This window comes from Eurosta solidaginis, chromosome 1 (genome assembly GCF_040869045.1).
Source record: "Eurosta solidaginis isolate ZX-2024a chromosome 1, ASM4086904v1, whole genome shotgun sequence".
NCBI classification, from domain to species: Eukaryota; Metazoa; Arthropoda; class Insecta; order Diptera; family Tephritidae; genus Eurosta; species Eurosta solidaginis.
In genome coordinates this window covers 386,288,729-386,316,151 of record NC_090319.1, presented here as the reverse complement: position 1 = coordinate 386,316,151, position 27,423 = coordinate 386,288,729, and the positions used below count along the sequence as shown (strand labels likewise).

Sequence of the window (27,423 nt, the reverse complement as noted above, 5' to 3'; positions counted from 1 at the left end):
AGATGAGTTTTCATTGAGAGTTTTTCATGGCAGAAATACACTCGGAGCGCTTGCCAAACACTGCCGAGGGGCGACCCCACTTAGAAAAATTTTCTTCTAATTGAAAAACCGTGTTTCTAAAATTTTGATGTTGCTTTGCCCGGGGTGCGAACCCAGGGCATACGGTGGGGCAAGCGGAGCAAGCTACCATCACACCACGGTGGCCGCCAATAAACAATAGTTGTTAAGATGCCTTCTCAGTAGCAATTTGAATTTGCGCTCAATATGTTAGTTGGGAGTATAACTTTGTTTTTTAATATTTGACTACCTTCTTTGATGCTATATTTCTGGAGAAGGTTTCAAAGTTAACTTCTAGTAATATATGCTTTTTTGTTAGGAATTGATCCCTGTACTGCTTCGCATGCTACTTTCATACTGCGCGGACCCTCTTAGGTTTGATATGTGGATATGCGATCAATGGGGTATCTTCTGGTGACTCGCTGTAGTTAGAATGGTATTTGGAATTGCTGCTCTATCACAATTGGGATGGGTCTCTCAGAGCCGTTTGATTACAATATTTTTAATAAATTGGAATGTTTTTTTAAGGCAGCACTACATTCGGCTTATTATTTCTTTATAACAAGCATTGCAAGCATTGTGTACAAAAGAAGTATGATATCTTATCCGTCAACTGCCTGACAGAATGTTCAAAGTGGCTACCAAGGCGAATTCAGTACCGGGTGGTGTTATCCCAACAGCTGATTGCTTCTTTTTGATTATTATCCATACAGCGCCTTGTACTACAATATGTCAGTTAATCGGAACCAATGAAAATTATCTTTTGACTTGACATTCTTCTGCACGGCGAATTGGTTGAATTCGCTTGGCCACCACCTGGTATGGATTCGCCTTGGTGGCTACTTTTAAGCGTTTTGACAGGATGTTCAATATGGCAACGCACACGGTTGGTTATCTTCAGCGAGTGATAGAAAGAGATACAGGATGAGATCAACATAGTCACTTTAAAAATCGGGTGATCCATGCAGAAGACATGACACTTGTCTTATCCACAATGATTGCAAGGTTCAAGTGAGTGTTGCCAAAGTGAACTTAAAATGTGAGACAAATTTTCTCTAATGCCGACTGTAGAGCTCCCGTAGGCGACACAGTGATGTAAGTTGAAATCAAACTAAAATAATTTCCTTCATATAATACCTTAACAATTGATATCGCCAAAATATCTGAGTGCGAACATTTGTTGTCAACATTTCTATAAAAAACTATATTGTACAATGCCAATGGTATAGCGACATTAATAAGACAGACACAAACACGTACAAATGGATTGAGATTTAAAAAAAAAAAATAAAAATAATAACGCCAACAAAAAAAGGCGGAAAATGAATGAATGAAAATGTATGCCACTAAGGAACTTCATATTGTAATCGACTTTAATGCGTTTCATTGTTGATGCCACGTGCCAGGCTTTATTAGTTGGTACGTTCAACGCCTGCCAGACAGGAAAACACCCACATCACTGCTACGGCTAGCGGCGCTGCAGCGGAGGTGATTGGACGAGTGATGTCGTGGCAACAAACGGAGACTACGATTGCACGCTTTTACGCTTTCAGGTACATTACTCACTCCACATTAAAAAAAGCGATTGTCACAGTGATGCCCACCGGTGTGGGGGGTGTAAGATGTCGGGTTGTTAATGCTTTGAGGTGATTTTCTATTTTAGCTTCGTTTTCATTGTGTGATTCTAATGTTTGGGGTTGATTATATTTACACAGAGTATGAGTTTCTAATTTATTAAATTCTATAGCTTGAAATATTCCAGAAAGGATACACCATATAATGACTAAATAGCGTTATATATACACACATACATACATACGTACATGTATTGGTAGAGGACAGATTTTTTGCGAGACTTTCAAATGTCATTAAAGAGTTATTTATTTATTTTAAATACCATTTTTCGTTTTTTATTTTATTTTGAAAATGCGTTTTTTAGCCTCTTTTAACTATATTCATTTCTACCAACACTTTATTAAGAACCGTATACTTTTCGGAACTTTGTATTTTTTCAAAAAATAAACAGCGTACTTTTTCAGAATCTGGTTAATTTTTAGAACCAGGTGCTTTTTCAGGTCCGAATACTTCTTTGTTACTTTTTCAGAGGAGAGAACTTTTATTCAGAGGCGTTTTAAAAACCATGTACTTTTTCGGATTCGGATACTCTTTAAATACCGGCTATTTATTCGAACCGGGTATTTCTTTAAAACAGCTTACTTGTTCAGAAAGGGGTTATTTTCCAGATTCAGGTACATGTACAGATGCGGGTACTTTTTCGGTCTGGTTAATTTTCCGAACCGGGTAATTTTTCAGATCCAGATACTTCTTTTAAAAGCGGTTACTTTTTCAGAATCGAGTAGTGTTATAGAACCCGATTCAAGGGCGTTTTAAAAACCATGTACTTCTTCGAATCCGAATACTATTTTAAAACCGTCTATTTTTTCGTACCGGGTACCAGCTAACCTTTTCAGAGAGCGGTTCTTTCCAGATTCAGGTACATGTTCAGATGCGGGTACTTTTTCGGATCTGGTTAATTCTTAGAATCGAGTACTTTTATAAAACCATATTCAGGGCCTTTCAAAAACTATGTACTTTTTCGGATCTGGATACTTTTTTTAAAAACGCGTACTTTTCCGGATGCGGCTACTTTTTAAGCGAGTAACGAAGGAGGAATAATGATGAGCAATTGGGGTCAGTTATCGCGCAACAGGGATAACTAGCGGGACTTGTTACAAAACATCAAAATCGCTTACCGCCTAAGCGCCATTTAATGATGATGACCTAAATGACTGTGAATGTCGTATGCCTCAAAAATTTGGCTAATGTTATAAGAAATAAAATCGTTAAAACAAAGGAATTTCCAACACCTTCCGCGTAAAATTTCATATTCCTAAATATTCAGGAAGAAAGAAAGATCGTGATCACCTCCACAAACGAAATTAGTAAAATTTTACCAAAGCCAGCTGCATATTTTAATAAGCTAGTAGAGATATAGAATTCTGATACAAAGCCGAGTTAGTTGAATGTCAAGCTCATATTTTGTGTTGCACCACTTTCACCACAAAAGGCGACCACATATTTATCCTTAAGTCAGTTGTGTATGTAAGATGAGTGCATTGTGCATAAAAGTTGCAGCCGAGTTTCAATGAATCACACATGTACTTGTTAATTGCATCCCCACAGGCACACCGAACAATCGTAAAGAGGGGCTTGTGAGCTTACGTACTAGGCATGTGGCGAATGTAAAAAGAAGTAGTCGTAAACATTCGGAACCGCAAAAAAGCAAGGTGCTACATTCTCGAATGTTGTGCAAGTCATGACGTGACATGAAATTGTTGTCTATGGAAGTTATGATATGGAGAATATAATGTTGATATTTAAGAACAAATCGCAGTAAGTAAGCTCCAATCAAAACCATCACAGGAAATACCAGCATCGAATGATTCGATGGTTGACGTGCCAATTCGCTTGGAAACTTTCTGACGTCACGGAGTTATATTAAAACACAAGTCCTGTTTGGTCGCCAAACAAATTCTGGTAGCACTATGGACATATTCAGTCTATGTGAGGTTTCTATTGACCAGCCGGAGATTTATTGCACCTTGAAGTCGGTACAACCTTGCAGTACGTAACCTCCTCGCTCACAAGAAAATAGTTCGTCTCTGCTAACGTACATATGGCGGCCGGCCCTGCCCACTGATTTTAAATATACCATCAGTAATCATCTGTTAAACGCCTTACACTTGTGAATTTTTTTTCTAGAGTCACCTTTCAACATAATCACCTGTAATCTCACCATCACTTTAATAGTCATAACTCTCCGTCACGGTATGTTCGGGTCTGACTCAAACAACACCACCAATTTAATGTGCACTCCTAAGTAAAGCCGGTGGAGCCTCTGCTTTAATTAGCTGTTTGTTACGCTAGTCTTTGAAGAACCACAACCACCCTACACTGGCGCGAAAAATACAAATACGCATAGCTACGCACGAGAAATATAACAGCAGAGCTTTGAGTACAATTGCTATACATCCGCACTTCCGATCGATTTAGATTTTCGATTCCTATTGCAACATTCGGTATCAGGTGTGTAACGAAAGTCGATCAGCAGGAAAGTTTAATAGAAAGTGTGTTTTGCATATTCAGTTTGTTGGAAAGTCATAATACCAACCCAAATCACTGATTAAAAAAACTTGTATTATTTGAATTCGATTCCGACTCAGATGAAGCAGATTTGTAAGTTCTGATTACGATTCCGGCAAACTCATCTTCTTTACATCCACACAATGAATATTATTATTGAAATCAACATTCTCACCTGTAAATATATGCTTCCAACTTTTCGATATTCTATTCGCAACATCACTAGTGTAGGGCATATGCAACTAACCTCAAAGCTGAAAGGCTAAATCATTTGTCTTTCGTATTGCATTGACGAATTTAGTTTGAGTCATTTTTTCCCAGTCAATTGTCAATGCTAACAAGCGATGACAAATTAAGGTGCAGATACTAGATAAGCCCGTAGCACACACACACCTAGGGGGGGTTTCTAAATGCTCAACTGACAAGTGCAGATAAGCGAGGATAAGCAGGGCTTAATTTTTGTGTGGCAACTAAGAAAGGGGTTGTACAGGTATAAGTTGCAAAGAACAAAACTGAGGACGAATCCCTTGGCAGTAACCTTCAAGTGACATTTTGAAATATATTAAAGGGATTGTTAAAAATGATTCCACCTCTCACGTATCTTGCATATGAATAAGTCATTTTGTGTTTAGGTGGGTACTAAACATTTAAATATACGGTTTTAAGGCCCGTTTTTTCAGTAGTTGGCTAAACTAAGTTTGCTTAAACTCTAGTCAAATTTAAACTCCAGTTAAACTACTGAGCAGTTTTTCAGTCACAGTTTAAGGCCGCTATGGGGTATGCTTTTCAGTACGGCACGCTCCGGGCAAAGCAACATCAAAATTATATAAACAAAGTTTTTCAATTAGTAGAAAATTTTTGTAAGCGGGGTCGCCCCTCGGCAGTGTTTGGCAAAGGGCTCCGAGTGTATTTCTGCCATGATTAGCTCTCAGTGAAAACTCTTCTGCCTTGCTGATGCCGTTCGGAATCGGAATAAAACAAATAGGTCCCGTCCCGCCAATTTGTAGGAAAAATTAAAAGGAGCACGACGCAAATTGGAAGAGAAGCTCGCTCTAAAATCTCTTCGGAGGCTATCGTGCCGCACATTTATTTATTTTTTAAGTTATTTATATTTCGTTTTATTTTCGTGAAAATACTGTAGTATGAAATCTTACATTTGAGTAAAGTTAGAGAACCACAAGTTGTTAGTTAAATCTTTTGAATTTAAGTAATAGCATTTTTTGCTTTTTATAAAATTTCCTCTTTTGCTGAGTACGCTACGATTCTCGAATTGAGCCATTGTTTCGAAACAATTCTTGAGATTTTAGAAGTATGCGTAGTTATCAGCATAGGCTCTAATGATACTCAAGCCCAAATGCTTGTTGGGTAATTCGACGCCATTTCGAACGAACGCGAATAACTCATAGGTTAGCTATAGTTTAACACTGCCAGATCGCCCGCTTAAGCTCAGCTTAAACTTTATTTAAAGTAGACCGAAAAACCGCAGAATAAGTTTAAGCGTAGTTTACTGACAGACTGAGCCATGTCCATCCGTGAACATGAGCAAAAATTGAGATCTCTTCACGACATTAGATATGCTGGCTTATCTAGATCAAGAACAGATTGGTATTAGCCATCATCCCGTCGCAAAGATCGTGAGCCAGATAAATAATTTTGCATGTAAATGCAACAACAATGATTTGAGCCAGATGGGCTAAAGAATTTGATGATCCTTATTTAACCACGACCCTTTACACATCTATGGTTCGCCCAATACTTGAGTATTGTTCCTGTATTTGGTCCCCGGTACAGAAGCAGTTTCTAATCTTCGCTTTACGCGGTCTTAACTGGGAATCAAATCAACATCTTCCACCTTATAGAAATATACTTCTTCTCATTAGTTTGCCAACTTTAAAGAATAGAAGAACATTACTCGGGGTAATGTTCCTTCATAAACTGATTATCGGTGAGATAGACTCCACTGACCTTGTAAGCAGACTGAATTTTTCTGTTCCTGCGAGAACTACAAGACACTATGTATTCTTTCATTTACCCATTCTACGGCGTAATTTTGCCAAATATAGCCCTCTTCGCAATTGGTGCTCGCGCTATAATGAACTGTACAGCGGTATTAGTTTTGAGTATTCGATTGCTGCTATCCGTAAGGAAATACTCTCACGTCTGGCATGATAAAAGATTTTTAAATAAGATGTCAATTTTATTTCAATATTGATTTTAACAAATTTTTATTTTTGATTTGATTTATGTATTAACTAAAATTTAACTTAATTAATTTGATTGTTTATTATTTAAGTTTTTACTTTAAATTTTGGTTTTTACGCTTATGTTTTATTTCCTTGTTATATGTATTGTATTTTATATCCATTAGTCGACCGCTTTGTGTCTGTGTTGACTTTAACAAATAAATAAATAAATAAATCCAGATAGAAGTCTGGTTCAATTTGTGAGCCAGATAATTTGCTAATTACTTCCTAACCTACTTTTTCAAAAATAGATGTCGCTGCTTAGCTTTTCGCCGTATGATGTATGAGTTAAATGAAAAACAACGGCGACATCTGCCTATCATATTTCATGTGTGCAAAAATATCACGACCTCTGCTTCTCAAACTCACTGGATGATGGCAATTGAAAATGGGCGAGATCGATAACCACACCCACTGTTTCGATATCCAAAATTTCGAAAAATGGAAAAGTTGCGTTAATTCCTTATTAAAGCCCGATTACGTGATATGTGTTGATTATTTGACAAACATAGCAACTTGGTAAAATTTTGGAAAATGGGTGTGACACCCCCGTTGAAGATATAATGTTGAAATTTTAAACCAGGGTCTGTACTTGCTATTACTTACACACTTTGTAAAATTAACAAAGTCTGCTGGCGACCACACCCACTTAAAAAAAATCGGTGTACAATTTTAAAAGAGGAAAGATGCGAAAGTTCAGTACCAAAGATCGATAAAGTGATGAACCTTACTATCTGGGTTGAATTTAAGACGAAAAATAGAAACTTGGCAAGATATTGGAAAAGCATAGCACAGCTGAACATTTTTTTTTTTCTGCGGTGCGTTTACTATATGTGACCCAGTCTATGAAAAGGTGGCTTATGGCTCAAAATAAAAGAAGAGCACAAATGTCCTGAAGAAATGCATTGTTTATCTTTAACAGCTGTTTCTCGCAATTTCTTTTTTGAGTCATAAGCCACCTTTTCATAGACCGGGCCACATATATTCAAAAAACAGTTCAGTTTTTCAACTCAAAGGATGGGCTCGGATGATAGGCTAACCAAGTTGCTACGGACGAACCGCAATGGGCCAAGAAATACTCTAGTCCACATCTCGTTTCTTTAATTTGTTAGCTCGGCTATGGGATGGGTCTCTCAGCAGCACTGGCTTGACGAGAATCAAAATAAATAGTAGCGTCTGCAGTCATACAGGGTCAATAGCAGCCGGTCTTCTTTATTTGACGAAAAACGATATCCCCTTTTAACTTAAGGATACTAAGACTCAGCAGCTTTTCGAACATTTAAGTCCAAAGAAAGTTATATCTTTTGAATATTTATTATTAATTTAAAACGGAACTTCAGGAGTCAATCGGGACTCGACAAGCCTAGAAACCAATTCTACTTACGTGGGTCAAATACATAAATTTTACAAATGTATCCTTACAAGCTCCCTCTGCTGAATCAGTTTAAATGAGTAGAAGAGCAGTTGACTTGTCCTTTCTCTTGTCGACGTCTGCCTCTTCGAGGTGAGGGGAAGTGATATTTCGCTTCTACTCAAATGGGAACGCAATTGGTTCAACAGAAAGTAAGTAAGATTAGAAAATGGGCCATATGAGAAATTGACATAGTTCAACGAGTCAATATCCAGCGGCTGCCTTTGGTGGGTCATGTTGGGCGAATGGATGAAGGTGCTACTGTCCTCCTATGCAAGGAGGAATCTGTAATTAGCGCAGGAGGTCTTAAAAAGAAGTGACTATAGCGGGTGTTTTTAGACGGCAAATCGTAATAGCTGGAGTCTTAAGTGCAGAACAAGAGCATAAAACGTCACTACCAGCGAGTTAGCGGACTTAGAATATACTCGCGACAGGTATGCCTGTCGTTGTGGGTGACTAAAATACCCAATTGTTCGAGGGGATGCCAGCGCAATTTAATGCTTCTCCAACCGAATAGTCAACATCACCTACTCGTGGCGAGTATTATTTCCTTAGCAGCCGAGGTTCTGCCGACCCCAAGTTCCTAATGGAAGTGGGAAGTAGGGAGCGGGATGGCCTAGATATTTGAATGTGACATATAAAAGCGTTCCAGAGATGGTCGGGCTTGTTTCTGAATGGTGTTTGTTACCGGAACGTATTGGATTTATATCCGGCAAAGGACCATTAACATCGATAGCACTTCCCAAAACTTTCGGGCAGTGTCATTATCGCTACAACAACATCAAAACAGCATAGAACTTGCTCAATCGTTTATAGCATTCTGGGGCATAAAAATGCATATGTACGGTAGAGCGGTCCCCAAACACCAAATAACCTTCGTCAAAGGGTAATAATACGATCAAAGAAGTAATATATTAATTTTGTTATTAATTAAAGACAGCTAAGATGCGTCACATAAGGTCACTTGATGGGTAGAGTTTAGGGTAGTCCATCCCTAATGTACATATATACATTATTAACGATATGAAAGTGTCCATTCAGGGTTTTCGATGAAAATTTTTTTAATTTTTCAAAGTGATTTTATTGTCAACCGCGGGTAGCGTTTGTGACTTTAGCACAATTGGTCTTATTAGGGTTTCATCTATTGACCGCAATCAATTGTACTGTTAAGTAACAAATATTCTTCTTTAGTATATAATATTATCTTCATTTTATCGACAATCATAAATCATACGAACATGTCACAAATTAAGGGCTCTAAAGCTTCCCAACGAAAAATGACCCGCTTCAAAGAAAGCTTCGTTCGGTTTTTAGAGTGATTGGAAATTTTTATAGTGATTGGAAAAGTTGTTTGCCGCCACCCACATTTAAAATGTTTGTTGGATAAATACACATACATACATACATATGTACTACAAAATGTACTTACATGCCAGCATATTCTTCTGGATATGGTATGATGTATCCTTCGGGACTGGGACGTGGAGTTTTACCAACCCAGAAGAATGCATCTGGTCCCGTACCATCATATGCGAATGATTTTATAAAGAGTGTCGATTCATCAACTGCATAAATAGTGCCCTAAGGGAGAAAATATATTTAAATTAGAATGTTGCCTGCACCAAAAAAGGTTTTCTTACAAACTAAATTTAAAACTTATAAAAAAGCCCAACAAATTAAATACAAATCATATGACGGTTAATATTTTCCATTAATTAGATGAAGAAATACTTGCAAATTGAAAAATAAGAGCGAAAATTATAAGTTAATTTTATCAAGTAATCTACCTTCCTACTTACGTTAATATAAAGAAGCCTTTGTAAGCCGATTTCGAAAATACGAGAAGTTTTTAAGAAACGTAATGTAAGTTTTCAAATTTGAATTTATTATTTTGTGAAACTTTTTGAGTATGCAGTTTTTGTTCTATTTTTTTATGTTTACAAAGTACAAGTTTTGAATCCTCTGATCATTGTAGCGCCTACCGGGCAGAAGTATTAGCTATCATAGAAGTAGTTTGGATAGGAAAACAAGCAAAATGGCAAGTAAATCCCTTCACTCTGAATCATCCAATTCTGAACTAACATTACTAAACGGTCGCCGATCTCTTGAATAGAAATACACCTCACACGGATCACGAAACACAGAGACACTGAGGAAAACTGTATTGCAAATGAACTTCCTAGGCAGGTCGCAATCAGGTAGATCCTTTCCGACAAAAAACGCATTGGTTTACCCTTTTGCGGCAGTTACTCACGAACGTACGTACCAAAAACGTGTCAGCTGACACGACCTATCTTATGAGCGTGCAATGTAAACGGAAACTCACCGACGTGCAACGCCCGTACGTACGCAGCCCGGAACGTAGAAATCAAAACAATTTTGATTTTTTCCGTAAGAACGTGTCAGTTGATCGCTCTCTCACTAGACAGAGTTGCCTAGTAAACTTTTGTGCGCTAATTTTTGACCGTTTGCGATTTTATGCAAAAACACCTAATTAAAGTTTGAAAAATTGTGAAAATAATTCGAAATAATTATGTAAAAGTGCAGATTACAAATATGTAATCTATTTATATGTATTTAATATTAATTCCAGCTTTTTACAACATCAAAAATTAAATTGGAAAAAGTTGATGTTTCCATAAGCATGCATGCAAAATGGTCAATGGCAACAGTGCTTATCTGTAAACAATACACACACAAATATCTTATGTACATGTACACAGACGCACACATTGATTCCTACGGGCTTGAGAGTTCGGTCAAACGTGCTTCGTACGACAAACGTCCTTACTTACGTACGGCACACGTCGGTGGGTAACTGCCGCATTTGCCACATGCAACTAATGCTCAAAGAGTTCATCTACCGTCAATCCTACACTATTATGTAGGAATGAGGAAAAAAACGGTGGATCATCTGAACTGCCCGGCGTTAGTGATCCAGAAAATGAATTATGAGATCAAGGACTTGGTAGCCTTTATCACGTCAGGAGGTGGTTCGATGACAGGGGCAAAAGGTGTATTTTTGTGGCATCACAAGGGCCTATTAATGCTGGCCTAAGTGTGTCGGCAGTCACTTCCTTCTAACCTAAACTACGTATAAAGTGTTTCTCAAATTCTCTCCCAAAAGAATTCTCAACAATCGTTGCATACTTCGGTAGCTATTCAAATTTCTACTTAAAAATTTTGGAATGAAGATTTCATAAAACTTTTAAATGAAGGTTTTCTTAAACGAATTTTAAAATTTCTGAATTAACTTACAGGTCAACCTAATAATAATTAACCAGTAGTTAGACGCAAATTTCTGAAATATGATTTCTAGTTACAAGAAAGACATTGAAAATGAAAAAATTTTACGTTAGAGGGGAGGTAGACGAATTATAAAATCGAAACAGATTATATAGAACGAAATACTTTAGCCGAGCACCAAAAAACCAACTGTATTAATAACGTCGGGACGGCGCGAACGCCATTCCCGGCTACCAAAAATTACACGCACGAGTTATTCACATTAGGAATAATCGCAGAGGTCAACCCAATCGAAGTGCAATGATCAGGTCTCGCTCCGGAGGAACCGCCTTAATGATCACGGATAGCCTCTACGCCAGGTAAGTATGCTTTCTGTTACTCAAATCAAAGTATTTCAGACATGGAAAGCATAAAGTGTTTAAGAATTGTTAGTTCAAGGATCAATATGTATTCGCTGATGAGCGAAAGATTATATTCAATAAATATTTAAACAACATGCTTGCCTACGAACAAGGCGCGCATACATACATAAGTATGTCTAATGAAATGTATGTTTTTATATGATGAGGGTAGGTAAAATGTGTTTTATTTTTAACGTCACTGAATGCTATGAACTAACCTTTATTCCATGTGCGAAGTTTGTGAATTGTCCGATGGAACGACCGTAGTAGGGCTCTGGTGGTGCGCGCCCTGAAGCTGTAATATAGAAAAGAAGAATCCGTTTTATAAAATTTTAACTTTAGATAAGTTGAGTTGCAATAAGCGTAAGAAATATTCATTTCACATACTTCTGTAAAATCTCATAGACAAGGATTTTACAAAATGCATTACTGAACTAAAAATTTTACTCGAACTGCGTGTTATGTTTGATATCCCCGAACATCGAGACAAAGTAGCTAAGGTTAGGTTGAACTGGCCGGTCAATAAAGACCTCACATACACTGAATGTGCCCATAGTGTTACCAAAATTTGTTTGACGACCAATCGGAAGAACCCCAATCAGGTGCCAGGACATATGTAATAGAATAACTCCGCCCTCTTGGCAAATACTACAAGATTTCTAGGACCCAGCTTAATTGCTGCCTCGATATCTGGCAACTCTGCCGCCCCTAATATCTGGACCCTTGACCTGATGAGCGCAGGACATGAACACAGAACGTGCTCAACCATTTCTTCCTGAAACTCACACGTCCTACACTTCCTGTTACTGACGAGGCCTAACTTATAAGCATGTGACATCAGAAGGCAGTGTCCAGCCAGTATGCCCATCGTCAGCCTTAAGTATTCTCTCTTCAGAGATATGAGCCACTTTGTGAGTCTAATATCGTAGGCTTTGCACATGATCTAAGACATTTTGCAGCCCCGCGCCTTTGTCCACACATTTCCTGCTTGATGGATCATATGCAACTCTTGTCTCCTTTTAATTTCTCCCAAACGGATTGGGACGTCTATCGTCGACTCAGCGAGTGCTGCAGCCTCATTTGCCAAATCATCGGTCTTTTCGTTACCTTCTTACAAGGTAGCAAACACCTGAATCGCGGGTCCAAACTCCTATCACACCTTTTTTTGGTGCGCTTTCACTCATTTGCCAATTTTTTTCTAAAACTTTACTAAAAGAGATTGGCTGCGACGGTGAGAGTATATTTATCAGTAAAATATTTTTCTGTGTAACTTTTCAGTTGTAATGAAGACAAAAAAATAATAATTTTTAGATTAAAACTGAAAAGTTAAAGTTTGTTGTAGCGCATTTGCTACAAAAACAATAATAATATAGCTGTTAAGCCGCATATTCAGTAAAAGGAAACTTTACGATAATACAAAAACAAGTAAGGAAGGTTAAGTTCGGGTGTAACCGAACATTACATACTCAGTTGAGAGCTATGGTGACAACATAAGGGAAAATAACCATGTAGGAAAATGAACCGGGGAAACCCTGGAATGTGTTTGTATGACATGTGTATCAAATGAAAGGCAATAAAGAGTATTTTATGAGGGAGTGGGCCATTGAGGGATATCGCCATAAAGGTGGTTCAGGGTTGACTCTAGAATGCGTTTGTACAATATGAGTATCAAACGAAAGGTGTTAATGAGTATTTTAAAAGGGAGTAGTCCTTAGTTCTATAGGTGGAATCCGTTTCGAAATATCGCCATAAAGGTGGACCAGGGGTGACTCTAGAATGTGTTTGTACGATATGGGTATCAAATGAAAGGTGTTAATGAGTATTTTTAAAAGGGAGTGGGCCTTCGTTCTATAGGTGGTCGCCTTTTCGAGATATCGCCATAAAGGTGGGCCAGGGGTGACTCTAGAATGCGTTTGTACAATATGGGTATCAAGCGAAAGGTGTTAATGAGTATTTTAAAAGGGAGTAGGCCTTAGTTCTATAGGTGGAAGCCGTTTCGAAATATCGCCATAAAGGTGGACCAGGGGTGACTCTAGAATGCATTTGTACAATATGGGTATCAAATGAAAGGTGTTAATGAGTATTTTTAAAAGGGAGTGGGCCTTCGTTCTATAGGTGATCGCCTCTTCGAGATATAGCCATAAAGGTGGACCAGGGGTGACTCTAGAATGCATTTGTACAATATGGGTATCAAATGAAAGGTGTTAATGAGTATTTTTAAAAGGGAGTGGGCCTTCGTTCTATAGGTGATCGCCTTTTCGAGATATCGCCATAAAGGTGGACCAGGGGTGACTCTAGAATGCATTTGTACAATATGGGTATCAAATGAAAGGTGTTAATGAGTATTTTTAAAAGGGAGTGGGCCTTCGTTCTATAGGTGGTCGCCTTTTCGAGATATCGCCATAAAGGTGGGCCAGGGGTGACTCTAGAATGCGTTTGTACAATATGGGTATCAAGCGAAAGGTGTTAATGAGTATTTTAAAAGGGAGTAGGCCTTAGTTCTATAGGTGGAAGCCGTTTCGAAATATCGCCATAAAGGTGGACCAGGGGTGACTCTAGAATGCATTTGTACAATATGGGTATCAAATGAAAGGTGTTAATGAGTATTTTTAAAAGGGAGTGGGCCTTCGTTCTATAGGTGATCGCCTCTTCGAGATATAGCCATAAAGGTGGACCAGGGGTGACTCTAGAATGCATTTGTACAATAGGGGTATCAAATGAAAGGTGTTAATGAGTATTTTTAAAAGGGAGTGGGCCTTCGTGTTATAGGTGATCGCCTTTTCGAGATATCGCCATAAAGGTGGACCACGGGTGACTCTAGAATGCGTTTGTACAATATGGGTATCAAAAGAAAGGTATTAATGAGGGTTTTAAAAGGGAGTGGTGGTAGTTGTATAGGTGATCGCCTTTTCGAGATATCGCCATAAAGGTGGACCAGGGGCGACTCTAGAATGCATTTGTACAATATGGGTATCAAAAGAAAGGTGTTAATGAGTATTTTTAAAAGGGAGTGGGCCTTCGTTCTATAGGTGGTCGCCTTTTCGAGATATCGCCATAAAGGTGGGCCAGGGGTGACTCTAGAATGCGTTTGTACAATATGGGTATCAAATGAAAGGTGTTAATGAGTATTTTAAAAGGGCGTGGGGCTTAATTCTATAGGTGGACGCCTTTTCGAGATATCGCCATAAAGGTGGACCAGGGGTGACTCTAGAATGTGTTTGTACGATACTGGTATCAACTTAAAGGTATTAATGAGAGTTTTAAAAGGGAGTGTTGGTAGTTGTATATGCGAAGGCGTTTTCCAGATATCGACCAAAATGTGGACCAGGGTGACCTAGAACATCATCTGTTGGATACCGCTAATTTATTTATATATGTAATACCTGCCAAGATTTCAAGGGTTTTTTATTTCGCCCTGCAGAACTTTTCATTTTCTTCTACTTAATATGGTAGGTGTCACAACCATTTTACAAAGTTTTTTCTAAAGTTATATTTCGCGTCAATAAACCAATCCAATTACCATGTTTCATCCCTTTTTTTCGTATTTGGTATAGAATTATGGCATTTTTTTCATTTTTCGTAATTTTCGATATCCAAAAAGTGGGCGTGGTCATAGTCGGATTTCGTTCATTTTTTATACCAAGATAAAGTGAGTTCAGATAACTACGTGAACTAAGTTTAGTAAAAATATGTCGATTTTTGCTCAAGTTATCGTGTTAACGGGCATGCGGAAGGACAGACGGACGACTGTGTATAAAAACTGGCAGTGGCTTCAACCGATTTCGTCCATTTTCACAGAAAACAGCTAGCGTCATAAAATCTATGCCCGCCCTAAATTTCAAAAGGATTGCTAAATTTTTGTCCGACTTATGGCATTAAAAGTAGACAAATTAAATTAAAAAGGGCGGAGCCACGCCCATTTTGAAATTTTCTTTTATTTTTGTATTTTGTTGCACTATATCATTACTGGAGTTGAATGTTGACATAATTTACTTATATACTGTAAAGATATTAATTTTTTTGCTAATTTTTATTAAGCGTACATATAGTAATAGGAGTAACGTTCCTGCCAAATTTCATCATGATATCTTCAACGACTGCCAAATTACAGCTTGCAAAATTTTTAAATTACCTTCTTTTAAAAGTGGGCGGTGCCACACCCATTGTCCAAAATTTTATTAATTTTCTATTCTGCGTTATAAGCTCAACTCGCCTACCAAGTTTCATCGCTATATCTGTGTTTGGTAATGAATTATCGCACTTTTTCAGTTTTTCGAAATTTTCGATATCGAAAAAGTGGGCGTGGTTACAGTCCGATATCGTTCATTTTAAATAGTGATCTGAGATGAGTGCTCAGGAACCTACATACCAAATTTCATCAAGATACGTCAAAATTTACTCAAGTTATCGTGTTAACGGACAGACGGACGGACATGGCTCAATAAAATTTTTTTTCGATCCAGATGATTTTGATATATGGAAGTCTATATCTATCTCGATTTCTTTATACCTGTACAACCAACCGTTAACCAATCAAACTTAATATACTCTATGAGCTCTGCTCAACTGAGTATAATAAACAATAAATGAAGAAATAAAGTTAATAATGTGCAACCACAGCACCACGAAACTAATCTTACAGAATTTCTATTGAAACTTTGCTAATTTTCTTTGGTTTTTATTTGTTGTATATGAATACCTTTGTGAATTAAAATTGCCTTTTTGTTTTGTATGTCTAACTATAAAGGTATGTATGTATGTACAGTGAAACCTCCCTTGGACAGACACTCAACGTCAGACAACTTTTCTCTGCCCAATGGAGGTGTCCGCGCAACGTAATGAGTAGCTATTTCACGTTTTTTTTAAATAAGTTAATAGATTAACTTCCCACAACCTTCTATTTCAAAGAAATTTTTTATCTTATGCTGTTTAAACAATTCTGTAAGCCCGTGCTTCGGTTGAGATCTTATAAGCTCAATAGAGTTGCAAGCGTGGGGCAAAGGTACCGAAATGCCGAAAGGAACGATTCACGTTACAATAATGGAATTAAAATAATGGAACCAAGATGGTCAGCTGTATACTTTGCTTACCCGGTACCCTGCAAAAATCGTTGGATCATGTGGTCCACTGGAGTACTTACCATTGTACTCCACTGTAATGCAGCAATGGACCAACTCATGTTTCTACACGAACATATTGTAAGCCGATCATTGCTCGTTTTTAACGATTGTAATCACTACACGATGTTTATTGGACTGTGGGTACTCCATGGATTACTCTGATGTAATGCGGAGCTGGAGTATATGGTCCCGTCCTAGGACATCGCAATGTTAATTGGACCATATTTTTTGTATGAATTGTGGTTAATTTTGGAGCACTCGGTTGGTCCATAGCGAGTACTCCATACATGCATGCATGGAGTACTCGCGATTTTTGCAGGGTAATAACAAGATCATACACATTGGCAGATATACTGAAAAAAGCTGCGCAAATTGCAGTCCCGTAAACTTTTTATTGACAACCAGGCGGTCATTAGGGCGATGATCTCGCATAGCACAACAAATAGAACTGTGTTAGGACGCATCTAAGCACTTGGAAGAATTGAAACAAGGGGAAGCTTACAATCATAATAGGGTCCCGGTCATATGGGCATAGACGGTAACGGAGACACGGATGAACTGGGAAAGGAGACAATAGCTGCACATAATAAACCAAGTAGGAAAGTTGTGACACCAAGTGCAGGGCTGAAAGGTATCAAGACCACTTCAACGCGCTAGATTGATGAGGAGTGTGATGACTAGTACCAATAAGCTACCTAATTATTTTCTAGCTTTTATTATTATTATTATTACTTAATGTAAGTATTGTTTTCAATAAAACTGTTTAGTTTAAACATTTTTTTAATTATTTCATTAAGTGTCAAAACTTTGTGTTTTTAATGGTATTGTAACGTATCTGGTGCAATTCCGCTTATTTGCAACCTTCTGCTAACGTTCGAATCACTAAACTGTTAAATAAATAACTCCACTATTCAATAATGCAAAATAGCCTTTATTAAAGTACTTCACAATAACACTTATACTTCGCAACAGATAGCTTGCTTAAATCAAACTGATTGTCGTGCCGTTTCGTTTTCACGTTGACATATGTATTTCGAGGCGCTTCTATTTCTAGAATTTACCAGTTAGTTATCAGCTATAAATTTCTTCGCTATAACTACAGATGCAGGATTTTATAGCTTCTCTCATAGCCCATGCGCGTGTATATGTGAGTGATACTTGCACAAATGATTGCATACTTTTGGGAGTATCTCAGATATATGCATGTGTCTGTGCGTCACTCTCCGCTGCTCGTACGTACATATGTGTAGACATAATGATTGATTCGTTTCTGTAGATACAAGTGACTGCTTGCTTTATTGTTGTTATGGTCTCATTTGCTTAGCATCGAACTAGTGATGTGAGTATCACTTAGTGTCAGAAATATTCGTCACACTGCCCTCTCCTAAGTCTGACCGTCGCGATCAGACAAATCTCTCGATCTAACCGCTGCTAGCCTCTCCAAATAAACCACCTTTCTATTTCGTGGTTTCCCAATTGTTTGTATGCGGTAGATGACATCACTGATCTTCTTTACAACTCTGTACGGGCCTTCCCAACTGCACCGATATTTGGATGGAACATCTTTCAGCCGGTGAGGGTTGTATAGCAGTACCAAATCTCCCTCCAAGAAACCTTCCGAATTAAAGTACTTGTCGTACCTGTATTTCTTCTTACTACTCATTACCCTGGGCCGTTCCCTCACACTCTGTTCTTTAGCCAATGAAGAACTACTTCGTACTGACTTTGAATCATCAGTATCGTCTTGACGTTTCACAACAGTAGTGCGCGCTGGCTTGAAACCACCCTTGCATTCTTTCTGGAAAATACTTTCAGTCGTTTTAGTGCGTCCATTAGGGTTTGTCAATGCCAGTGTTTTTCTCGCAGGTACCTTCGATTTTGATTTGTTTGGCCTATTCGTTCCATCAACCCTTGCCCAATCTGCTGCCTTTGACTTTTGTGTTTTTTGTCGAATCTCTTTCACCAGCACTCGATTACTGCTGAACCCTTTTTCCAAACTGAAGTTAAGTGGCACATCCTGGTTCTCATAGCGCATTTCCTTTGACGGTAAGACTGCTCGAGTTTCTTCCAATTTGCGACACATATATCACAGGACATTCAATAGCTGGGGCAAGCTTTCGATCTTTACATCTAGCTCGCTCTTGCTTATCTCCTCCAGCTTTGCGTTTACGGCCACCCAAGTTGGAACTACCAGGACCGGTGCTGCAATGACGAGCAATGTGACCTAGCTTACCGCACATGAAACATTTGATTGCACCATTATTCTTCTGTTGCGTTCCTTTTAAAGCTTCTAAAATTGCGTCTACCCACTCTGGCCTTTCTATTTCCACACGGCGTGCTTTGAAAACTGGTTTACACAGAAGCGATGCTGTTTCCTAAATCAGAGCATGTTATACCGTTTCTGCGTATGTTGGCTTTGGGTTTGCGTATGTATCTCGCTTTGTTTCGACGTCCCGTATGCCATTTATAAAGCTCTGAATCTTTACCCTTTCAGTGTATTCTACGGGTGCGCCCGCATTCGCTGAATGTGCCAGCCTTTCAAAATCCGACGCAAACTCTTGCAATGTTTTACCAGGCCTCTGGAAGTGATCCAGTAACTCCATTTGGTATATCTGTCTCCTATGCTCAGTTCCGTATCGTCTCTCTAGAGCGCCCATCAATGCTTCATAACAGTTCCGTTCGCCCTCTGTAATGGTTTGTAAAATCTCAGCTGCAGGCCCTTTCAATTCCATGAACAGTGCATCAACTTTATGTTCAGAATTCCAGTTGTTCACCGTTGCGGTCTTCTCAAACTGAAACTTAAACACCTGGAAAGGAACAGAACCGTCAAAGGATGGTGTTTTTACCTTTGGATTACCCGCTGAAACTTCCAACTTCGAGGAAATACGTCCTTCTTGCTCTTCCAGTTGAGCAGGGATCTGCGATGATTTCTATGCTGAAATTTGCGCCGACATTTCGGATATTCGTGCCTCTTGTGCTTCTTAGATGTAATCTGTGTCGACATTTCTGAAATACGCGTTTCTTGTGCTTCCATCTTGGATGTTATGCATGTCTCTTGGGATTTCAGTTGGAATGCCATTGTCGATGTTTGAGCAGATATTGCAGCCAATATCATGTTCAAGTCTGTGCGGGTAACTGTCTGCGATGTTTCGTTTTTCTCTTAAATTTTTGTTGTTGATTCTTCTACATCAGGATAAAAGACATACTTGTCAACATTAATTCCTTCCAACTCCAATACCTCTCGTAGCCGTGCTTGAAGTTCGATCTTATTGCCGGTTGTATTCAATCCACGGCTCTCCAACTCCTTCTTCAGTTGCCGGATCCTCAATTCACTCAACTTTGCCATGTCCATGTTGTATTCGCAATCTTCGGAACAACAACAAATCCTCTTCTGAAACCAACTGTAACGAATTTAGTGCAATTCCGCTTATTTGCAACCTTCTACTAACATTCGAGTCACTAAACTATTGAATAAATAACTCCACTATTCAATAATGCAAAATGGCCTTTATTAAAGTACTTCACAATAACACTTATACTTCGCAATTGATAGCTTGCTTAAATCAAACTGATTGTCGTGCCTGAACTGTTGCCGCCTTTTATACTGTTTGGTTTCCTCGTTGACATATTTCTAGGCGCTTCAATTTCTAGAATATACTAGTTAGTTCTCAGCTATATCTACAGATGCACGATTTTATAGCTTCTCTCATAGCCCATGCGCGTGTACATGGGAGTGATACTTGCACAAATGATTGCATACTTTTGGGAGTATCTCAGATATATGCATGTGTTTGCGTCACTCTCCGCTGCTGGTACGTACATATGTGTAGACATAATGATTGATTCGTTTATGTCACATCTGTCATATTATTTTTACACATGTTCTCATGAGCGTCCTTATTTTCGGCGCGACATAGCAGCACGACAATAAATCACGAAAGCCGTTGTAGCCAGATTAAACCTAGCGACAGTGAGTGGCGTCCTTTTTATTTTGTCAATAAAAACTAAAATAGAAGAAAATAACAGATAATAAAAGCTTAAATCATTCTTTTGGACATTTTTTAAACATAATTAATATTTTTTTCTAAATTTTTCGCTACTGTTTGGTGTAATTTATATTGGTGGCTGCCGCTTTCAAAGTAATCAAGAAGCCAATGCTTCGCTACGGTTGTCGTCAAACTTTGCTTTATTGTGGTTGTGGTCTGTAGACGCCGTGTTGAATGTGATCAGCCCTAATGGATTACTAGATAATGTGTAAGCTTAGGCGTAGTGTGTGGTACCACTGGTACAAGTATGCTGTACTGAGTAATCTATATATATAAAATAGGATGTATGTTTGCATGCATGTATGTTTGTATGTTTGTATGAGGCTTATGGACTCCGAAACTACCACGCCGATTTTATTCAAATTTTCAGGATAACTTAGTAGGAACCCGGAGAGTGTTTGTGAAAAGTTTTTTTTTCCGGAAAGTGGAACAGGGACCGATTTATTCTAAACTATCGTATATATGGCTCCATTTGCCTGAAATTTGGTATGTAGGTAGCGTTATATCTAGAATAAAATGTCGGATAATTTTTCTTCCGGGAAGTGGACCACGATACATATTGGTGACTATGGTCTCGAGGTATAAGACAAAAAGTGGACCCGGGCACCCCTAGAATGTGTTTATACAATATGGATATCAAAAGAAAGCTGCTGATGAGTGCTTTAGTACAGGGTAGTTTTCATACCTATTGGTGAATAGGGTCTAGAGATATAGGCCAAAACGTGGACCCGGGTACCCCTAGAATGTGTTTATACAATATGGATATCAAATGAAAGCTGTTGATGAGTGCTTTAGTACAGGGTAGTTTATATACCTATTGGTAGCTAGGGTCTCGAGATATAGGCCAAAACGTGGACCCGGGTACCCCTAGAATGTGTTTATACAATATGGATATCAAATGAAAGCTGTTGATAAGTGCTTTAGTACAGGTTAGTTTTCATACCTATTGGTGACTAGGGTCTCGAGATATAGGCCAAAACGTGGACCCGGGTACCCCTAGAATGTGTTTATACAATATGGTTATCATATGAAAGCTGTTGATGAGTGCTTTAGTACAGGGTAGTTTTTATACCTATTGGTAGCTAGGGTCTCGAGATATAGGCCAAAACGTGGACCCGGGTACCCCTAGAATGTGTTTATACAATATGGATATCAGATGAAAGCTGTTGATGAGTGCTTTAGTGCAGGGTTGTTTTCATACCTATTGGTGACTACGGTCTCGAGATATAGGCCAAAACCTGGACCTGGGTACCCATAGAATGTGTTTATACAATATGGATATCAAATGAAAGCTGTTGATGAGTGCTTTAGTACAGGGTAGTTTTCATACCTATTGGTAGCTAGGGTCTCGAGATATAGGCCAAAACGTGGACCCGGGTACCCCTAGAATGTGTTTATACAATATGGATATCAAATGAAAGCTGTTGATAAGTGCTTTAGTACAGGTTAGTTTTCATACCTATTGGTGACTAGGGTCTCGAGATATAGGCCAAAACGTGGACCCGGGTACCCCTAGAATGTGTTTATACAATATGGTTATCATATGAAAGCTGTTGATGAGTGCTTTAGTACAGGGTAGTTTTTATACCTATTGGTAGCTAGGGTCTCGAGATATAGGCCAAAACGTGGACCCGGGTACCCCTAGAATGTGTTTATACAATATGGATATCAGATGAAAGCTGTTGATGAGTGCTTTAGTGCAGGGTTGTTTTCATACCTATTGGTGACTACGGTCTCGAGATATAGGCCAAAACCTGGACCTGGGTACCCATAGAATGTGTTTATACAATATGGATATCAAATGAAAGCTGATGATGAGTGCTTTAGTACAGGGTAGTTTTCATACCTATTGGTGACTAGAGCCTCGAGATATAGGCCAAAACGTGGACCCGGGCACCCCTAGAATGTGTTTATACAATATGGTTATCATATGAAAGCTGTTGATGAGTGTTTTAGTACGGGGTAGTTTTCATACCTATTGGTGACTAGGGTCTCGAGATATAGGCCAAAACCTGGACCTGGGTACCCCTAGAATGTGTTTATACAATGTGGATATCAAATGAAAGCTGTTGATGAGTGCTTTAGTACAGGGTAGTTTTCATACCTATTGGTGACTAGAGCCTCGCGATATAGGCCAAAACGTGGACCCGGGCACCCCTAGAATGTGTTTATACAATATGGTTATCATATGAAAGCTGTTAATGAGTGCTTTAGTACGGGGTAGTTTTCATACCTATTGGTGACTAGGGTCTCGAGATATAGGCCAAAACGTAGACCCGGGTACCCCTAGAATGAGTTTACACAATAAGGATATCAAATGAAAGCTGTTGATGATTGCTTTAGTACAGGGTAGTCTTCATACCTATTGGTGACTAGGGTCTCGAGATATAGGCCAAAACGTGGATCAGGGTAACACTAGGATAAGTTTTTACACTATGGATATCAAATTGAAGCTGTTGATGTGTGCTTTACTACAGATAATTTTTTATACCGCTGGGTGGCTTGGGTCTCGAGATATAGGCCAAAACGTAGACCCGGGTACCCCTAGAATGTGTTTACACAATAAGGATATCAAATGAAAGCTGTTGATGAGTGCTTTAGTACAGGGTAGTCTTCATACCTATTGGTGACTAGGGTCTCGAGATATAGGCCAAAACGTGGATCAGGGTAACACTAGAATGTGTTTATACAATATGGATATCAAATGTAAGCTGTTGATGAGTGCTTTAGTACAGGGTAGTTTTCATACCTATTGGTGACTAGGGTCTCGAGATATAGGCCAAAACCTGGACCTGGGTACCCCTAGAATGTGTTTATACAATATGGATATCAAATGAAAGCTGTTGATGATTGCTTTTGTACAGGGTAGTCTTCATACCTATTGGTGACTGGGGTCTCGAGATATAGGCCAAAACGTGGATCAGGGTAACACTAGAATGAGTTTATACAATATGGATATCAAATGAAAGCTGTTGATGAGTGCTTTAGTACAGGGTAGTTTTCATACCTATTGGTGACTAGGGTCTCGAGATATCGGCCAAAACGTGGAACCGGACACCCCTATAATGTGTTTATACAATATGGATATCAGATGAAAGCTGTTAATGAGTGCTTTAGTACAGGGTAGTTTTCATGCCTATTGGTGACTAGGGTCTCGAGATATAGGCCAAAACGTGGACCCAGGCACCCCTAGAATGTGTTTATACAATATGGATATCAAATGAAAGCTGTTGATGATTGCTTTAGTACAGGGTAGTCTTCATACCTATTGGTGACTGGGGTCTCGAGATATAGGCCAAAACGTGGATCAGGGTAACACTAGAATGAGTTTATACAATATGGATATCAAATGAAAGCTGTTGATGAGTGCTTTAGTACAGGGTAGTTTTCATACCTATTGGTGACTAGGGTCTCGAGATATAGGCCAAAACGTGGAACCGGACACCCCTATAATGTGTTTATACAATATGGATATCAGATGAAAGCTGTTGATGAGTGTTTTAGTACAGGGTAGTTTTCATGCCTATTGGTGACTAGGGTCTCGATATATAGGCCAAAACGTGGACCCGGATTCCCCTAGATTGTGCGTGTATTTTGAATATCAAACGAAAGCTGTTACTGAGAGCTTTTAAATAATTTTCATTGTGATATTCGATTTAGTCGCATCAACCTGGGAAAACTGATAAATATGCATGCGAAGCCGAAATAAAGACATGAATTAATAATACCCACATACCTGTTTACATACGTCCTATTCGATTTGCCTGAAATTTGGTATATAAATTTGCCTATATTAGTATTTACCATGCTTTTTTCCGGGAAGTAGACCAGAGACGGACTGGGACTGGGATTAGCACTGGGACTGAGACTGAGACTCGGAGTGGGACTGGGACTGAGACTCGGAATGGGACTGGAACAAAATACATACCACCCTCTGGGACTGGCAATAAGATATGAAGAAGAATGAGAAAAACTTGAGAGAAGAGAAAAAAGAGAAGGAGAAGGAGACTAAGAAAGAGATAGAATGAGACGTAGATGGAGATAAATGAAGCGAAAAATACGGAGGGAGGAGTGAATACAAATATTAGGAAAAAGTGTAGAGGGGCGAGGGCAGAGTTAGACGGAAAAAGCTTATTAAAATGTATGCAAATATACCAAATTTAGGGCAGAACAACGTCTGCCGGGTCTGTTAGTAAAGAATGAGATCATAAGTGCAGTCACTACACTGTAGCCTAATGTGGGAATATGGTACGTAGTAGAGTTGATAAGAGCGAAGTCAGATAGCAAATCAAGGCCAACACGTTCCTTAAATATATAATAAAGTCTTAAGGCCGCGGTACAATGACATTTTTCATATAGATGCGTTTAACACAAGCTTATGCATTCCAATAACATGGCCACAATCAACTAAGATGTTGCGTTTGTAAATATGAAGGAACTTCAGACTTGGCAATTGAAGTTTATTACGCCTTGCCCATTCACATACAAAATTTCGCGAAGCACTGTTATAAACATTCTCCCTATACAACAAAAATACTTGCTAACATATTTTGTGTCGTATTCGATTGTTATATTGCAGTTTTTAATTGGGAAAAATGTTAGAAAAGTTACCAACCATTGGGAAAAATAATTTCACTTGCAAAGTGTGCCAACACTCTAGCCAAAGCAAATGTCATTATTCTTCTTTTGATTTGCTTGGAACAAAATTGGGGAGTTGGCTACTTTTCCATATCAGATGGCGGCAGTGTCGCTCATTCTACCGTTCTCCATAAACATACGTACAATCTACTCATAATGCATAAGCTTCTGTTAAAGTCAACTGCTTATGTGTAAGAGCTATTATGTAAGAAAGCATATACACAATTTTTGGCATGTGCAAGAGATGTTATTTCAAATAGGAGCAAATGCGTGGTTGTTGTGACTGTTTTTTGGTGTTTAAGTTGGATTTAAATGACATAGTAGCTGCGGGCAGCGTGGTGTGATGGTGGCGTGCTCCATCCACACGTAAGATCCCGGGTTCACGCCCCGGGAAAAGCAACATCAAAACTAGACCCTAATCACGAAACTATTTTTTTCAATTAAAAGAAAATTTTTCTAAGCGGGATCGCCCCTCGGCAGTGTTTGGCAAGCACTCCGAATGTATTTCTGCCATAAAATGTTCTCTTTGGAGGTTATCGCGCCTTGCGTTTATTTATTTATTTTATTTATAATAGACCGAGTGAAAACAAACAAGATTTTTTACTGTATAGCCTTGAGTTTAATTAAGATGTATTGTTGTTATTTAAAATTCCTGAAATTTGGACTGATAAGTTGTTGTTTATTTTTTATTCACATGACACAATTAGGTATAAATAGCGCCCACAAAATTTATCTCGGTGTACTTTATACTTAAAAAGTGGTGAAAAAGTTCTGATATTAAAATGAATTCAAACATTAATTTCGTGATCCTGTTTGTTGTTCTCAGCTGCCTTCTATCTTATACGAATGCGCATTTTCGCATTGTAAACGGCGAAGATATAAGAATAGAGCAGAGCTCACATTCGGTATCAATATCCATTTGTTCCGTGCATGTGTGCGCTGGTTCCTTAGTCACCTTTAAATCGGTGGTTACAGCTGCACATTGCGTAATTGATGAACCACAGGAAGATATCGTCGTTACAGCTGGTGTAACCGATTTATTTACAATAAACACAAGAAGGGGGCAACAGCGCAAAGTGCGGAGTATAATTTATGATCGTGGGTATAATGAAGAATCATCATTTATGGATATAGCCGTGGTAAAAGTGCATAAATCTTTTGTAAGGAGTGAGAGAGTAATACCAGTAAACCTTTGCGATTCCGTATTAGTACCGCGCATGGATATGAGAGTTAGTGGATGGGGTTCGGTAACTTATAGTGATACGATTGATAATACTCATCTCAAAACTACAAAAATGCCTATAATACCATTCGGTGAATGCCAGAAACATTATGACAATATACCGAAACCAATGGTTCTACCAAACACAATCATTTGTGCTGGATGTAGTGGAAGCGATACGAGTTGTGGAGATTCTGGAGCAGGGGCAATTGTGAATAACCAACTTTGTGCGGTAGCACACGGTGGTTGTGATCATCTCAGTGTTCCGACTTTATTTACAGATGTAACAAATGCAATAGTTTTAAAGTTTTTAACAACAAATATATCTTGAATGATTCCATGACGATAACCATATTATAATACTTTATTTACTATAAGAACAGTTTATTAAATGCTTTTCATTCGAACGTGTCACATATTTTTGATTATACAAAACATAATCATTTAAGAAAAATTTAATTTTTTTACGGCATTTGCTTATCAAAATGGGTCCTTTTTAGACTTTTGTGCTCGCCCATTTTGGGATTATTTGAGGAACATTTTTGATCAGTTTCTGAATTGTTTTCATAATAATATTGCCGAGACCTTTTGGGGACTAACTCCATATAGTTTCAAGATTGTTTTGAAAGTATTTCACGATTGTTTAGGGAATCATAGGGAAAAAGTTTATTGTCCTTTTAAATCTTGTATTTACATTATATTATATTAGATTATATTATATAATATTACTTTTCTTATATTTATGATAATGTAATCCGATTGATGTACTATCTAAAATAATATGTCTTACTTGTACAAAAAACTTAAATAAATAAATAAATAAATATCGGAGAACTGCCACCGAATATTTTTTAACTATCGCCAGATCTGTTCGTTGTTTTCGGAAATATTTCAGG

The 27,423-nt window shown here is 38.4% G+C and overlaps 1 protein-coding gene and 1 non-coding gene across 2 annotated transcripts in view; both read right to left on the bottom strand.

Moving 5' to 3' along the window:
• LOC137238422 (protein Skeletor, isoforms B/C) overlaps nucleotides 1-27,423 on the bottom strand; it is a 204,900-nt gene that overhangs the window by 67,918 nt on the left and 109,559 nt on the right. The window contains exons 2-3 of the mRNA XM_067763365.1: nucleotides 11,720-11,796; nucleotides 9,284-9,435 (exon numbers count right to left, since the gene is read on the bottom strand). Coding sequence (XP_067619466.1) covers nucleotides 9,284-9,435; nucleotides 11,720-11,796 — 229 coding nt within the window. The remainder of the gene's footprint in view (nucleotides 1-9,283; nucleotides 9,436-11,719; nucleotides 11,797-27,423) is intronic.
• LOC137238979 (U1 spliceosomal RNA) lies at nucleotides 11,303-11,467 on the bottom strand. The gene has a single exon (XR_010949272.1). It is a non-coding gene; the product is annotated as a U1 spliceosomal RNA (small nuclear RNA).